We start from the raw sequence: 17636 nt of genomic DNA on the forward strand, positions 1-17636 counted from the left end.
CTGAGATTGGGATGATTTGTCTCAAGTCGATGCAACAATCTCTTGCATAATAGAACAACATTTTGTGACATGCTAATACCAAGACCTGTTCATAAAATACACAAATACAAAACATATGAGAGGAAAAAAAGCAGTCATTTGTAGTAACTCTTGTGATTTTCATTCATCATCTTCTAGAGTATTGTAAAAACCCAATGCGGTCTCGATGGGTAAATGCTGAGAATGCGGAATAACAAATAAAGCACATCACAAAATTGTTTTCAGTGGAAGAAAGAGATAAATTAAAGAGGAGATTGATAAAGTATACACACTTCACATACCATATAGATATCAAGACGCCATGTTTTAACACTGATGGATTCATCCAAACATGAAGATATACAGCTTTAAAACTGCTGTTAGTTTATCCGGACATTACAGAACCAATTAGAGATCTTTTTTTTTTCTTTTTTTTAAATGTATAAATATGGTGACAAGCCTTCCAGGCGTGGACAAAAGTTACAATCCATAGTTATCTCTTTGTTTCATCATGGTAAATTGAAGAATATTCACTAACAACTGCTGAGGCACAATCTGTTTATACAGATTGTCATGTGCATTGTTGCATCATAACTCACTGCCTGAGGCCAAAAGTCTAACCATGTGTGGAAAACGGAGTGGGAACTGATATTGTTACGAATACATGAGGGCAAATCCGTCAAACACCTTTCATAAAAAAACATATTTCGTTTGCTGCTTAGAATGCAAGAAAGAAATCAGCCAGAAAGCATTCAAATTAACTTTGGTTTCATGGTCTTTTTGTGAACTTAATGACATGTAATTCAGGTGAATAATGTGTGATGCCTCAATAAAAACAAAAGTAGCAATCAGGTAAGTTGAGAGAATAAACACATTTCTAGTTCAAGCACAGATACTGGTTCACAAACTCAAAACTAGTACTTTTTTCAATGACCCGTGTAGCCGTGGTGAGTCACAACTAAGTGTTCCATGGTAATTCTGTGAATTTTGTTTCAAAGTTCAAAGGCCTCAGTATTACCTGACGACTCGTTTTTGACCTTTGTCTGCATTAGTCTCGAGCCTGCCTCCAGTCCCTCCCCCTCTTTAACCAGTTGTGCATTGCTCCTCTGGAGCATATAATACAAAATAGGGTTAGTCTTGGTAAAACGAGGTGAGTCTGGCCCATACTTTTGTGTTTGATCGTCTCCATTAACCATCCTTGCAGGGCCCTTCAAATCCTTTATGATGCTGTAATCGATTTTTGGCCTTGCAGGCTCCTGCTGTGTAATATGGGGAGATTCTTGCCTATGAACGCTTGTTTTTTTAGGAGATGCATTGCTGGGGCTCAGGCTCTGGTGAAAGTTTTGAAGCTCACCTTCATTACATGGTTGCTTGATTGTATTCCCATTCAGCACGGCATGTGACGGTGAACTGAATGTACCCCTGGGTTGAGACAATTCCTTCAAGCAGTTGTCTGAAAGAAGCAGCTGCTTTAGAACATTGAAACTTCGGTTTTCATTAGACTCATTTGGTGGAAATTTAGCTGGAGGACTGTCTGCCTCTGGGGGGCTAGATGGGTCTTTGGCCTCTTTTGTCTCTCTGGTCTCTAGATGTCCAACAGCAAAACAACCACTGTCGTCTTCTTTTGTGATACCAGAATGCTCCAAATCCCTGGCCTGGTGACTCGAGGAGTTATGATGTTCTAGTTCTACCGAAAATTTCCGCTTCTTTGGGATCGTTGGTCCCTGGATTTCAACTGATTCTTCTTTGACACAACCCCTCTTTAGGTCCTCTAACTTGTTTGGCTGAAGGGTTTTGTTGGGTCGTTTCTTTAGGAGATGACAGAGAAGACCATCTCTGGTGGAAGCCTCTGGGGACAGTGGTTCTTGCTTGATGTTTTCGTGAGAATGAAAACTGGTGCTTTTTCTAGGCTCCAACCCTGAATTCTGGCATTGCTTTGATATTTTGTTATATTCATACACATGACCCTCATCAACTGGCTCAGTTTTTATTGTAATTTCCAAAGGAGGACCATTTGCTTGGCCTATTGCCTGATGTGTTTGTTTTTCCAAAGAATTGGTCTTGCCATGTTCTCGTTTTCGTTCACTGCCTACCTTTTCATTCTGAGGAGCATTGCCCAGAAGAAGCTGAAGAACTGTACGTCTTTCAAGCAGATTCTCAATTTCTGAGACATGCTGTGCTGCTTCGGGCGCAGTTGAAGTTTTTGCCTTGGCCTCTTCCCACAGTGGGTTATTACTCTGAATTGGCGCAGTGAGTCTTTCAAGTAAAGTTGGAGGATGGTTAACTTTCAGTTCTTGGGTCATGAGTTTGATAGGGGGTAAAGTTGCCTTTGCTGGAGGAGAAATGTCAGGGTTTTGTTTTCCACACTGAGCTAAATTCTGTAAAAGTTTACTAGCACTAAAGGCAGGTTCTTTAACTCTTACATCACTTGTGGATTGTTTTGCTTTACAAAGATCCAAGGGGACAGACTGAGAATGGGGAGACCCATAAAGTGTATATGGAGATGCACTGCTGTTGGAGTCTCGGCTTTGGCTGTACGTTGGCAAAAGTTTGGGACTTCTACAGCTCAATCCACAGTGGCCACTAAGTTCACTTGTGTTTTTACACCTAGCGGTACTGAAAACACTGTGGCTACTTGTAGATGCACTAGTGACCATAGGGATTACATCATGCAGCAAATCTGGATTATCCAGACCTTTGTTTGCTCTCTCGTTATTTTTGTGATCCAAGAGTAACTGTAATAGAGTGACCTTGTGATGAGGTTTCATCTCTGGACATGCATCCACTTTGACAGGTAGAGTCTCAGGCTTCCACCTATTTAATGAAGACTCTGGGATCCTGTCCAGTACAGGTGAGGAGGAAGTTGATACTGATGTTTGTACATTTGTTCTGCTCTTTAAAGAAAGGTCAATAGGAGAGCAGCTAGAGTAAGTGCTCTCAGCATCACTGCTGTCTTTTGTGAGACTGCTGTCAGGGTTTGAGTGCTCGCTGTCTGAAAAAAGCGGAGAGGCCAGAGTGCCAAGGGTACAGAGGTCATCTTTCAAGTGACCCTGTCCATTAATTCGCTGTGAGGTGTTGTGACTGTTGAGAAGTTGAAGTAAGAGACTGCTGCAGTTCTGTGACGGTCTGCCTTGTTTCTCAAAAGGTCGACGCTCTCGAAAGCGATTTCCTGTGCGCATGGAACTTTCTGTCCTTCTTTGCCCTGAAGTTAGGCTTGGACTCTGTCTGCTGGAGCTTGTTGACAACAGTTGTGAAGAAGGTATTCCATTCTTGGTGTGTAAGACGCTAAGTCCATGAGACTGGCCTGAAGTTGTAGGTTGTTTATCTTGTGTCTGCTGTGTCGCCATGGCTGATAGTCTTTCACTAGCTGATCGTCCAGAGAGTTGGGTTTTAAGGGCATGTTCTCGAGAGTACTGTTGCAGGTGGGCCTCACTGGAGAGCAAAAGAGCCAGTTGACTACATGCCACACTTGGTTTGGGTGATGGAGCGGGGCTGGATCTGATATTTACCAGGTTTGCCACGGCTTTTAGGCGCTCTGTACAAGATAGAGACTCGGGAGATGGGGAGGGAGAACTGTTCTGCAGTGCCTTAGGTGATTCTGAAAAGCTTTCCTGGCTAGACCGTCGATGTTGATAAGGCACACTGTTGCTGTGATTCTGCATTTTGCTCTTGCTCACTAACCCTTTGAGGTGACTCAAGGCAGGTCTGTGGCAAGGCACATCTGCACTGTCCTCTTGTGCAGGCTTGCTTATCTGGCAGGGGGTGTCCAGTGGCCTCAAGCCTTGGATAATCTGCTGTGGCAGGGTCACGTTTTGAAGTCGAGAACTGAAAGACTGCAGCAAACTAGCTAGAAGTGTACTCTCTCCTTTATCCTGTGAGGAGCCATTCTGGCCACTATGGTGGTCTTCACTTTGCCCGTTCAGGGAAACGGAGGGTGCTGTTCTCCGTTGAGTCTCACTCTCTGTCCAGGCCTCTGAGTTGAGTAGACGAGCCTTTCTGAGGTGCTGCGAGGCTCCACAGTGGGAATTTGTTCGGTTCTGCTCCTGTCGAGTGCCATTAGGCTGTGCATGCTCTGTCCCGCTGTCCTTATTCTTCTGCTCTTGGCTTCCACTCTGTGTTGCTGCCGCACCCTGTCCTCCTGCTACCTGATGCATGAGTAAACCTTCCAGATATGTTAATACAGCAGAATCCTGGTGTGTTTCAGGGCCAGGCTCTTCCCCATGAGTCATGTTCAATACTATAGTCCTTTGTATGGTTGGCCACTACAATAGAGGGGAAAATCGTTCTGTTATGTTCTACCAAGAGACCTTACAGTTTTTAGCTTCCAAACCTTGTTTTTTTTTTTTAGGTAAAAGTAAGGCCTAATGTAGATTCACAAGACATTCCCCCAAACAGGAGGCAAGACTATTGTTTATAATCATGCCATTGTTACGAAAAGTACAGGATTGTAATGCAGTCAGTCTTGTGGGATTCCATGGCACTGGTTCTGTACTTCAAAGCTTCAGGGTTGTGAATAAAATCACTGCCACATCTGTCCACAAGGTCAGCTGGTGACGGCCCTGCACAAAAGAGAGTAACAAACTATTAATATTATACCACACATTGTATTCAACAAAGCAAATTCATCTAATCTTTAAGAAGCAGAATCATATTTAACATGTTGATAAGTTTTAGTGGCAAAAGACACTGTAAATGTGATTAAACAGCTATTATAAGTTATTTAAGATAAAACTTGCAACAAGCAAGGCCAAAAAATCTAAATGCAAGTGTTTTGACAACCATTTCACATGAAAAAGTCATAACCAAAGATGGACCTTTTCATATACTGAAAGATTCACTCAAGACTACTACTGTATCCTATGACAGCAATTACAATCTTTTTTTTGCCTGAGTTTATTTTTTTCCTTCCCAGACTCTTAAGCAGAAGGAATTAGCTTGCCGAATCTCATTAAAACTGAATACACAGGACTTTAAAGACTACTTGATTGATTTGACAGACATTAGGTACAAAAATAACAAAGCAGAGTATCCTGAAGAGGATTAAATGTTTTAACAAAATTTTTGCCAAGACAGACCCACAGAACTGCCATTTGAGAACTCAATTCTGTGTAAGACAACCACAGACAGCTAACGGGTACTTTGGAACTGTCTTTCATATCATCTATAATGACTGGCAGGTTCAAATATTAAACCAAGATATAAGCAAAAATGCCACAGAAAGTGGCAAATGTCTGTTATTATTAAAAAAAACACACTGTTTAAGGCTATATCTCTTATCGCTGATTTGCTGAAAACATTTACTACATGTTGCTGGCTGCTTTTACAGACATAGGTTAAATCGCTTAAAGGTTTTACGAAATGGCTAAAGTTCCTTGCGATCAGGCACCTGTGTAATGTATCTCTCTCTCACCCTCTATGCAGACAGTGTCAGTCCCCGGAGAAGGAACATCCACATAATCCAGCATAGTCCTTCACTTCCATGTTACCACAGTTGCTCATCTCAAAATATACCACCCCTGGATCACACAGTAACATTGGCTCTGTAGAATGACACATTTTTTGTGTATATGAGCAAGCCTCCTAAACACTATACTCACCACACAACTCACTGAAGTACAGTGAAAGTCACACACAAGCCTCTTGGTACACCAGTACCACAATTATGTCTATACATAAGAAATTGAAAACATAATTTGAGATTGAACTGTAAGCACTTAATCATGGAATACACACAAGGCTGACTTTGTCAGTGCTCTATGATCAGCGTGAAGGTCAATGGCTACGGTTGATTTGTTCTTCTAATAATTGGCACCTCTGGTCGTTCTACTTTGGCTGACAGGGAGTGGACAGTACGGGATGACCTTATCAAGCTATCGGTCACAGAGATGTCAGAGTGACAGGGTCGAGAAACTCCTGTGGCACAAAACTAAATACCTCTAATTTGGAATAAAGCTACTGCTAGAGACAAATTACTGAATGTAGTAATTTAGCTAGAAGTCTTAGCAAGACATTTTCAGCTATTTTGGTAATGGTATGGGCTAAAACTACTTGTCAAATAAATAGTTAGGAATTTCATTAAAAAATTAGTTAGAAGCAGAAATCAGACTGTGAAAATTAAAGTTGTCTCCTCCTGACCAAGCGTTATATCTAAAGTGTCAAAGACTGGAAGAGGGTAATTGATTTGGGCCAACAACAACTTCGTCCTATACTTGTGTAAATCGGCCACTGTTGTCCTAATCCAATCAAAAGAGGAAACGCAATACTGACAACTCCTTCACACTGTTAAACAGATAAACAATTGTTTTATCACACTTTTCTCATCTCTAAAAATAAATCGTTATTAAAAACTGCCATTTCATGACAGCTGTGAGCTTCAGAATAACTGTGTAAGGACCGATTGTAATAGCCTCTCTTAAAACCTAGTCATATATGGGTCCGTTCACTCAGTTCTATTCAAGGTTTTTTCATCACAATATTATCACCATCAGTGCAGGGAGAAGACACTCCTGAGTGAGTTACCTGAGAAATAAAAATCCCTTTAAAATGAGTGGCCTGATATAAACTGAGAGGATCTGATATCTGGACTGGATACCTCATTCCTCAATTGCAAGTTTGGAAGATTAATTGACCCCCAACAAAATACCAGATCATAAATTACATCCACAGTCCAGAAACTGTAATCCATTTAGGCTATTTAAAATGCATGATGAGGCAAAAAGAGCAAAACCTGCTGCATGCCCTGTTTGAAGTCAAGGTCATTTACTCCGCCGGGGCTGTTTGAGTTGATGCAACAGCTGGCATCCATACAAAGCATTAGGTCCTAATAAAAAGCGACAAAGCTGCCCTTGTGATGTGCGTTCATACCTGGCGTCTAGCTGATGTGTTCTCGAAATAAAAAGGAATCTCAGACATAGTTGTGCCACTGCAACTGCTAAGTTGTTGGCACAAAAGCCTGTGGAACTACAACAACACATTCCTAAGATAGCGTTGGGTGACTCAGTCAATCAGGGCCATGCATCATTCAAACTAGGTCACTGTGACCTACTTACAAACAAGCATTATGGGCATCATGCATTGACATTTCCCAGCTGGGGCACACCCCTTTTGTTAGGGCTTTGCCCAGTGCAATCTCTGACTCCTAGTAAAAGCATGGTCTGACCTACATTATGACGACCCTATGATGAGCTACCCTTTCACATGGGCAAGCGTGGGGCAATACCAGCTTGTTTCAGCCAAGCAGACGGAACCCTTTCCCAAACGGCAGAAATCTATACAAGGGCCCCTGCATGTACCGTCACAAGACTCCAAACATAATTCCAGAGTCCTGACACAAGTAATAGTCTTGACCTTAGACTTGTAGATTTATGATGGCAGCAAAATGTTAACAGGAACACTTAGAGAAGACTAAGCTGGTTCATCTTCAACTACAGAATAACATGCATCTTTGTCAGTTTTCTTTCAGCCCAAAAACAAATGCCACACTGAAGTGATACCGAATGCACTAAAGCTTGTCAAGGAAACATGTAATTAATGGCCACAACCAGGAAATGAGAACAAACTAAATATTTGTACTCTTAATTTACTCTGGTAAATGGCCCAATTTCCGGGGTTGGAAATGACTTGAGGAATGTGAGCATGCGAATCAGTCTGTGCCCAAAAAGAAAAGAAAAAAAAAACCCTGATGATAAAAATACCAAAAAACACTGAGTACTTTAGTTTTGGCTGTGTGAACTTGTACCTGACCTCCAGAAAGCTATGACCTTTTTTAGGCTTCACACAGGGAAAAAAAACAAACAAATTTGCATTCATAGACATTGTGAGAAAAAGTCAGATAGAAACAAATAGCTACACAGCGAGAGCCCATGGCCCTTTAAAAGTCACCCTTCGCCTTAACTCAAGAGATCATGTTTATCAGGATCATAGTTTATGCCAGTCATTATGTAAACAGCTCTGACCAAATATAGGAATCGACTGCCAGTACTGCAACGTGCAACTGTACTTGCAAAACCAAACACAAGAAGTTCATATGACAAAATAAACAAAAGTCACATGGTGCGGACTAAAGTGCAATATATCAGAGGTATGAAAGTCCAAATCGAGAGGTAACCAAAGAACCCTTTTATTAATAAAATAAAAATGCACTGTACAGTTGCCTTAAGGGTCAGAAGAAGGGACAGCATGTCCTCATGTCATCTGTTTGAGTCTTTAGAGATAACTAAGCAATGTTCTCAATCAAAACAGACAGCTTCCACTTTTTACAGGATGTGATCTCATCAGTTACTGGCAGACAGTACAGGTTATATGTCAGGCACGATGAGCCTAATCCAGAGGTTCTCAAACTTTTTGTATTGTCCACAACAATCGATGGCCCCATGGTTTTTCCAGTTATTTGTGATTTTTTGAAAGTTCCTTCATCCCAAAGTCCATAGGTTTCTTTAATTGCTTTTTGGTAAAATGCCTGACATAAGCTCATTTATTTTCATGTTTATTCTAAAATGTAAAATACATCAGTAACACCACCCTCATTGTTTTTTTTCAGCTTTTTCATGTCTTGAAAAAGACTGTAGTGGCTTAATTTGACAATATATTTGCGCCCCTGTAAACTATTCAACTCAAACTTTACAACTTGTAGACTTTAAATAAATACTAAAAGAGCTGTCATGCGACCATGGACCAGGAGTTAGTTAGTTTATAGCCTAACTCATTTTTTTACCTCCAGTGATTGCATCAAGGCTTTAAAATGTATACAATTTAATCGTGATGAACAAAATGCGAGCTTACAGAGCTTATTTTCTGCAATTATCTAAAAGCCAGTGGGGAAAAAAATCCTGCTGTTTTGTCGAGGGAACCAGGGTTATGCAAACTTTTGGGTTGGCCTACAGAATTACGTCATTTCAGCAGCACTCCATTAAGACACTGATAAGGCTAGAGACTGTTCTTGATGTTAAACATATTTAACTGATTTCTTTGTTCAACTATTTAAATAAAGGGATAGGGGATACAACATGCAAGTTAATTTTCAACAACCTAAAACCATGGAAACATTTGAAACTTTTCACACAAATGAATCTATAACAGCAGCAAAATAAGAAAATATGAAGTATTAAGACTCATCCACGACTTCAGAAAGCTAAAATTCATAAAGGTTCCAGCAAAGTGAAAGATATTTCTGCCATGCACACACTCATATACAATATACAATCTTACCTTCTTACGCAGCTGTGACACCAAGAACAGGTACAGTGTAGTAATCAATTTGCTCTGCAGGCTGTAAGGCTTTGTCTGAATACTAATACACCTCAACAACATCCTGCCCCTCTTTGCTCTCTCCTTCTGTCTCTCCCTTCTTTCTTTGGGGTTGACACCCTTCAGTGCCCTAGCCCTGACCAGTGAAGGAGGGGGGCAGCGGCTTGTCCTCTAGGCAGATAACCAAGGCCACTAATCAAGTGTGCGAGCACCCGGGTGGGGGATTAGGCGCTTTCTCTGAGCAACTCAACACTGAAAGCAGCTAAGTGTGTGCACAACAAGGTCACCATTAAACCTGTAGTAACCCCGTGGCTGGTCTCTCTGACTCTTTTTCTCGCCCACACACTCTCATGTGTGCCGCAACCACGCCGTTGGTGCTCAGTCACACAAAACAGGCTGACACACTCTTTATACACCCTCACGTACTCTCGCGTACACACAGAGCCACACGCCCACAGACGGCCCACTCTTTGCCGAATAGGGATAATTCATCATATTTTACAACTGACGGCTTTCTACCTCAGCTGAGTGATATTGCATCCTGGCAGCGTGACAGGAACAAGGCACCGCCAGCCCTTCTGACAGCCTGCATTTTGTGTCTTAGAAGATGCTGCGCTCTGTCGCCGCACACTTGCTTTTAGTGCAACAGCGTGTGTGTGTGTGTGTGTGTGCGTGCGTGTGGGTGAAGTGGAGCAGAGACCGGTCATGGCTTTTTGATTACTATAGTCGACTAAGAAAGCTAAGCCAAGCTGAAATGCTTCTGCAGACAAGACCTTTATGGCTTGAACTTGCCTTGCAGTGGTTAGTGATAGAATTTCCTCTTTCCCCCCTTTTTTTATTAACAAGGGAAAGTCTAACAACCAATGGCTTTCCAATGAGCGCAGCAAATGATCTGGAGAGAAAAGGGCTCATTTGGATCATTATTTTGCCGCACATATGCTGTGAAATTCTCAAGGTGCTGGCATTAATAAAAAATATAGTCATTAGCCTATTGTCTTAGAATACCAGCTGTTTTTTTGCTATTTATACACACAATAAACTATTTTTACTTTGGCAAACTAACATTATATTTTAAGAGTTTCGTTTTGTTTGGGCACAGTGCTTAGAAAAAAAAACTGTATAAAAACAGTTATAAGAAAAAAAATTAAGCCTGTTGCATCAGCAACATGCAGCAAGTATTGATAATTAAATATACAATAAAATTAAGATATTTGTTTTAAAATGCAGTAACAATAACTGACAGATTATGGCGGATAACCAAGTATTCAGATTGATAATAATAATAGTAATAATAATAATGAAAGAAAAAAATGCTAATATTCGAGGATATGGTCACTGATACAAATAAAGGTGAAATAATAATGTATTATATAATATATTATAAATAAGAAAATTATAGAAAAGCTGCCTTGGCAAAGTTCTTAAGTGCTAAAATCACTAAATCACTGAAATAAAAATAAAGCTAAATAAAATGCAGAACAAAAATCAATAAAACATAATTAAAATTGAAAAATAAAAGCTAGTTCAAAATAATAAATACTACAATATTACAATATAGTCCTATATTTTTTTTTTCAAAATGATAGATCCAAAAAAATGCCACGCTTTACTTTAAATGGTAAATAAATAATTAACTAATATTTATATGTTATATGCACAGACAAAATATATTTAATGCTGTCGTGCCTTAAATCCTATCTAATATATCTTTCTGCTGTATATAATTACAAACCCCACCCAGGAGACCATTCTGAGTATAATGAGCATGATTACGAGCCTAGAAGAAGAAAAAAACAGATGTAAATGAGAGTGAGAGAATGAAAAATATCTCTGCCTCTCCTCCGTCTGAGAGCTAGGGATTAACAAAATCTAGCGTGCAAGTGTGTTGGAGGGAGGATGCAGTGCCACGCCACCAGTCTACCCTTGACACATTGACATCAAGCTACTGTCATGTGACACTCTGTCATTGGCCACCTGGCAGATCCTCCACCTTCTCACGACCTCATCCTCCTGTGACCTGAGGCTCTGGGCACGGGCCCGGTCCGTCAGGCCCCTCCCTCTGCTCCCCCTGCTGCGGGAAGGTCGAACAGGTCATCGTGTCCTCATCTGTAATCCGCTGCCATTCGTCAGCAGTGGAGGCCGGAGGAGGCAGCCTCGCTACGAGGGGAGAATGCCCAATTAGGCAGCTGTCACACAAAGCAGAGGCTGCAGAAAGTGAGTGAGAGAGGAGAGGGGGAGGCCGGGGGAAAAAATCATCCCCTCCTGTTTGTGGAGAGGACAAGCAGCTGCGGGTGCCAATTACAGTGATATGTTAACCATTTCCACCCTAGAGCAGAGGGAGAAGGGAACGGGGCTCTCTAACCCTTACTTTGTCTCCCGGTGGAATTCCTCCCGTGGGGTCTGTTTACAACCGCCGTCACATTCGGCTGAGGAACTGGACTCGAATCATAGCGCCTCCACTGTTAATAGTACTTCACTGGAAAAGCATCCCTATATAACTTTGAAATTTGTGTCCTTCTCCGTTATTGAAACAGGAATGCATTTTTCAATCGCTCAAAGAGGTACTGCTACACCTCCAGACAATGAAAACAAGGCTGTCAATGGAAGCGTCATGCCCATTCAAGCAGATTTTATTTCGAACCAAGTGGATACTCGATGCAACCGCCTAACTCAACCTCACTCAAAAATGGTTTCCCATGTTTTTCCATATAGTGAAAATAAATGGTGATTTTTAAAAAAATGTCACGTCAAATTAAATTTCACAATAGACAAATATTAATAATAATACTACTTAAATAAATAATCAAAAATCATCAGAATCTTTTACCACCTCATTTTCATTTTAGTAATTTTAAACCATCTACTTTCACAAAGAGCAGAGGTTGATGCTTTTTAAGGACTTTCTATAGGAAAATCTTTTCAGGTTCTTTTCCATTCTTGGCACAGTTAGGCAAACATCCATTATAAAATCATAAAGTAAATTCATACACTACCGTATATTAAAAATAGCAACATTGTGAAATACTATTACATTTTAAGATAAGTTTTCTTTTTATAATAATGGTAAAACTAAAACTTAAATCATTCTAATATGATTTGAAACAATTCAATTCAAAAGAACAGTATTTACTTGAAATATAAATCAATGTAAATCTGTAAATAATGGCAGTATTAATGTTTGGCACATCTATTTAAGCACTAGGTGAAAATGAATGTCAACTGAGTGTACTTGAACATAATCTTGTTAACTAACTTCTGTTATAACAGATTAGAAATGACCCCAGTCTTTTTTATTGAATTCCAATGGGGGGGCGGCCCTTAATTAGGGGGGTTAAACTGTGCCGAACCCTTCAGACAGGTTATGCGGCACAAAAAGATACAACCCAAACTTAAACGCAAAAAGAGATAACACAGCTGCAAGCACAGCCTTTATCAAGAGGAAGAGACCAAAGGGGACCGTTTTCTTATCCTGCAACTTATTTAAAGACCTCAGGTTCCTCTTTTCTCTACCGTCACAATCTCACTCCTGTTTCACATGCCCCGGATAGAACAGGCAAGTACAGTTACCGAATGCTACAAGTTTAATCAGAGATGAATGAGGCGCTGGAAGGGAGAAGGAGCTGACTCCAGGCTGAATAATCGCTCCTCTTCTTAATTAAATGATTGAAGAAAAGCCAGCACATTAAAAGGAAGACAGTGGCTGGGTCCCCTGCCTTTTCCCTAGATGAGAGAGAAGTTATTAACACAGTAAAGTCTCTGCAGTCATCAGAACCAAACGCATAAGTCTAGATGAAGGAGCAGAGAGTTTTCAAGGATGTGACCGGACAGCCAACTGTCAACTTAAGACAATGTAGACGAAGCAACTTCTTCTTGAAACTGCGGCTATTACTGCAAAGCTTTGAAATGATTCAACTCAGTATGCAATCAGTACATCGAATCAACGCAATACCACTGCTGTAGTATCTCATGGAGGTGCCATGAATAATACATTACCAACAATCTGCTAAATTAAAAAACTCATTCCTGCTTATATGCCCTGGTGCTCTCTACAGTGCTTGGGAGTCTAATATAAATTACAATTCTATATGAACATGATTATAGTTCTGTAACCTACATACATTAGATTTAAAAAGTACCACACTATTACCATCCCTGTACTATGGTATTGCTACATCACTTCTTAGGATAAATAGTAACAAACCACTCTTAAATGAAATCATCATCATAAAGCCTCAGGAAGCAGCAATACCTTTTCAGATCCTCATTGAAACTCAGCATCTAAAATGTGTGGTGGCTAACCACAGAGAAGCTAGCGCTAGGCCCTACAGGACATGGGCTTTTTATGTGTCTCTCCTGTGTTCCTGGCTTGCTCTCTTTACTACGGCCCGCTCACGAAAGAGCTGACGGTACACTTTACGTCGGTTTGACTTAAATAATAATAAGCACTTTTGAAGGACTTGAAAAAGACAAAAGTAATGAACAACTCGAGAGAGGCAATCGTTGTCCTGACACAGACGGATGGACATGGCAAGGCCTGTCAGTCCTACAGTTGCTAATTAGCAGAAATGAAGTAGGATTAAAAACTTAATGGGGAGGTGATAACGGTGCAAGACACAAAGCTAAACGAGTCAGCAAACCTTTGACAGGCCTGTCTCTTTAAAAGTAATGTTTACACAGTTGTTCTCCCTCTCTCTTTCCTCTTGTCCTATTTTCTGTTTTGTAATTTATTAATGAGTGTCAAACAGTAGCATATACGCTTACAAACGATAACATGTCCTTGGTGAGGCCTGCCGCACTTCGATGTTCTGTACTTAGAAGGGTTGAATCAGAGTTTTGGGATAGGGTGATTGACACTTTGATGCTATGCTAATCGATTAGCATTTGCTTTGGCATGCTAATAGTAAGGGGTGTAGAAATGATCTAAAAAGTGGTGAGAGTATACTATAAATATTTAGCTTGCCTTATGAAAATTAATTAGATGATTAATTAGATAATTACAAATGAATACATTTTCTAAAGGCAATTAAGTTAGTGCTAGCCATGATACAATTACCATTAGCACATTCTGGGTGACAGAATTAGCTTCCAATTGTATTTAAAGATGATATTTAAAGTAATTGGCTATTCTTTCTGCTGTGCCATATAAAACTCTTAAAATTAATCTTTTGTTGAGCCAACAATTCATCTTTTAAAGTATTGTTATTCTCAACTAAAACTAAAAAAAAAAATTGGTAATTGAAAACAAGCGGAAAAAATATATAAATATTAAATGAAACGACATGATAAAAAAGACTAAATAAAAATGAAATTTTTGCTAAATAGAAATCTAAAAAAAACTTTTAAATAATTCAAAATATTAATAAACAACGTGAATTACATGCCCCTTAAAAAAAGGCTTACAGTACACATGCTAAACCAGGCTAATAATATAAAGCTTCGTTCTGACTAGACTCAGTTATGAAAATATGTAGTTTTGCACATCTTTATTTTATAGATTATAAATATATCATATGTGTTAATGTATCTACTTCCTATATTATATCACAATAATATCCGTTTAGCTGAGAATGGAAGCGTATGCCATCTCAATCTCCTGAGTGCTCAGTACTGATCGCATAAAAGAACTATAAAGGCTTGAAACAGCACCGAATTTAAAGGTGCATTAATTTCGGAGCCGAGTTTGAGATAACTCATACTTAAGTCAAATAAAACCCCCTGACATGACAAACGGTCCTACCGAGCGGCAGCCAGAGAACAGCATGTCTCAAGTTGTCTGCAAATGAGAGAGATGAGTAAAAACGGCTGAGCAAATGAGGCCCTGGCTGCGCTCACACAGAGCAAAGTGAACTGTTTACTCAGAGCACACAGGGGGAAGATGACTCGCTCCCTCCCCTCCCCCACTCTCTTCCTCAGTAACACACACTCTCTCTCGCTCTCTGTCTGTAGTGAGTGAATGTCAGAGGGTGAGTGTGCGTGACCTTGAGTCACGTCAGAAGCACAGCGAGGGTCGTGCTGCCTGCAGGCGTCCTTGAACTGCATCTGCAAGACAAACCCTTCAAAAATAAACCCCTCACGGTACTCTGATAGATATCTCCAATATCCTGCCTTTCTTCAATGGCCGCATGTGCTATCAGCCCCAGTGATGAAACATTTCATAGAAATGTGTACCTCTACCCTCACACCACAGTGGAATGGCACAGTTATCTGCTGGTCTAGTCAAAGATATGATTTGCAATATGAAGGCAGTGCATCGTCTACTCGTAGGAGATGACAAGGGAGGGAATGGAAGAATAAGAGGGCTTAAAAGGAGGTCAGATAGCTTTTGCACAATGATGTAGTGTTGAACGCCATCCATAACAGTCACATGCATGCCACAGAATGTAATTACAAAAAGGATGAATGTGAATTTTGCAGTGCATCCCTTTTCACCACAACATTTTGGTCAAAAATGCCCTTAAAATATTATTTTTGGTTTGGTTGATCAACTACATCAAAACATTAATCAGATTGTTTGGCATTACAAAAAAAATATATTTTCGAATAAATTTAAAAAATGTATAAAAAAAGTTACGTTAAATTAAAAATTATTAAATAAAGGTAAAAATCTTATTGCATCCACAATTAAAAAATTCAGCCAAGAAATTAAATAAAAAAATGCACTAATTAAATATACACCATTTTACGTAATTACAACTTGCCACCTTAATTCATGATTGAACTACTCCGAATGCTAATGCATTAACACTTCATTGGATGTCCACCCTAGATAGGGTGTCTTTTTCTGGCAATTCAAAAACAGATACACGCAGAGCGTTTACAACGTGAACGATGACAGATTCTCAGAGGCCCGGGCCCCCTTCCGAGGAAGTAGAATTGACCCCCTCGGCAGATGAAACCCTACACCCTGCCAATCGTGGCCCCACTGGTACCCAGCTGTTCTTGTCCTGCACTTGGGTGTGCTTTAGCCTGCATAGAGCGGTTTTTAGTTTAACCTCAGGAGGGTGATCAGGAGGGGATGGAATTCAACGTTGTTCATCATCCCGGGCCTGGTATGGCTGAAAACACGTTGCCAGATATCTTATCTGGAAATACAACGCATGCAGGTTGCCCTGCAGAGCTAAGTTTACACAAGTCAGTGGAATGCTAGGACACATTTGCCTTTCACAACACTCAAGTGCAGGTATACCGTGACAAGAAGTAAGAAATGTAGCTCGTTACTGTTGAAATTGGCGAACACATGGGCGAGATTGCTTGTTCTTGCCAGTAATACTCTGTAGGGATAGGGATATCTTGAGTATCCATTTCTTATGGCAACATGCTGAACAACTGCCAGGGGTCCTGATAAGGACCGAGATGAGGTGACCCTGAAATCAGAGGTCACGTTCATGGGCAAAATGGAAAGGCTGATTAGTTTGTCTTAAAGGGGAGACATACTAAGGTCAACATCACAGGCCATAAGAGGTGATCCAGAGAGCTGGGTGGCATAGCTTAAATAAACAGTAAAGAAATAAAATAGAATAATAAATAAACAAAACAATCAAATAAAAATGTATTTTAAGGTAATTGACAAAATAAAAAGATTTAAAGTATATTGCATATACATTTTCTCTGAATAAAGGAAATAACTTTAAATTAATTTTAATAAAACTTTAATTTAAAAAATTGAGCTTTTTTATGTTGTAACTCTGAAACACATTCTCATTGTTCTTTAGGAAACCTTAAGGTCATGGGTCAATAACAAATAAAGCTTCAAAAAAGATCATTTAAGCATATTTTTGAGTCACAAATTTACTGAAGATGCAGTAAATTCTAACTAAATATGTTTTATAGAATAAAGCGATACATGTTGTATCCAATTATTGTATCCAATGTATGTATCCAATTACAGTATTTTAAAAGGATATAAAGCACTTGGCCACAAAAACATGCAGGTCGTGTCATTGACCCTCATATGAAAAGCATTTTCAAATCATTGCAAATATGATTATATATGTGTGTGTATATATATATATATATATATATATATATATATATATATATATATATATATATATATATATATATATATATATATATCTTCCATCTGTAGTGATTTATGTAGAAATGTTTCATACAGAAAGTACAGAATCAATGCTATAGTTATATTTGTAATAATAACCTTTCAGATCAATGTAATTCTATTTCCACAAGCCTCCGAACTCCATTCCAAGCCCTTTAAACTTATTTCACAGGGACTCTTGCTTTGTCCTGGAGAAAATAGGTCACATATAGTCTTCCACTTTTTCACTGGACAAAAGAAAAGTTCAGCTGAGTTTTATCTCATAACTCAGCAGAGACCACCTTCATTAACCCCAGCGAAGAGAGATCAAGCT

The 17636-nt window shown here is 39.6% G+C and overlaps 1 protein-coding gene across 1 annotated transcript in view; it reads right to left on the reverse strand.

The window, feature by feature from the left end:
• Positions 1 to 866: 866 nt before the first annotated feature.
• The window catches only part of nrip1a (nuclear receptor interacting protein 1a), a 36601-nt gene continuing 19831 nt past the window's right edge, over positions 867 to 17636 (reverse strand). Inside the window, exon 2 of the mRNA XM_039662822.2 lies at positions 867 to 4577. Within this exon, the coding sequence (XP_039518756.2) occupies positions 1011 to 4247 (3237 nt within the window). The 5' untranslated portion in view covers positions 4248 to 4577 and the 3' untranslated portion in view covers positions 867 to 1010. The remainder of the gene's footprint in view (positions 4578 to 17636) is intronic.

This window comes from Pimephales promelas, chromosome 16 (genome assembly GCF_988280905.1).
Source record: "Pimephales promelas chromosome 16, fPimPro1.hap1.1, whole genome shotgun sequence".
Taxonomy (NCBI): domain Eukaryota; kingdom Metazoa; phylum Chordata; class Actinopteri; order Cypriniformes; family Leuciscidae; genus Pimephales; species Pimephales promelas.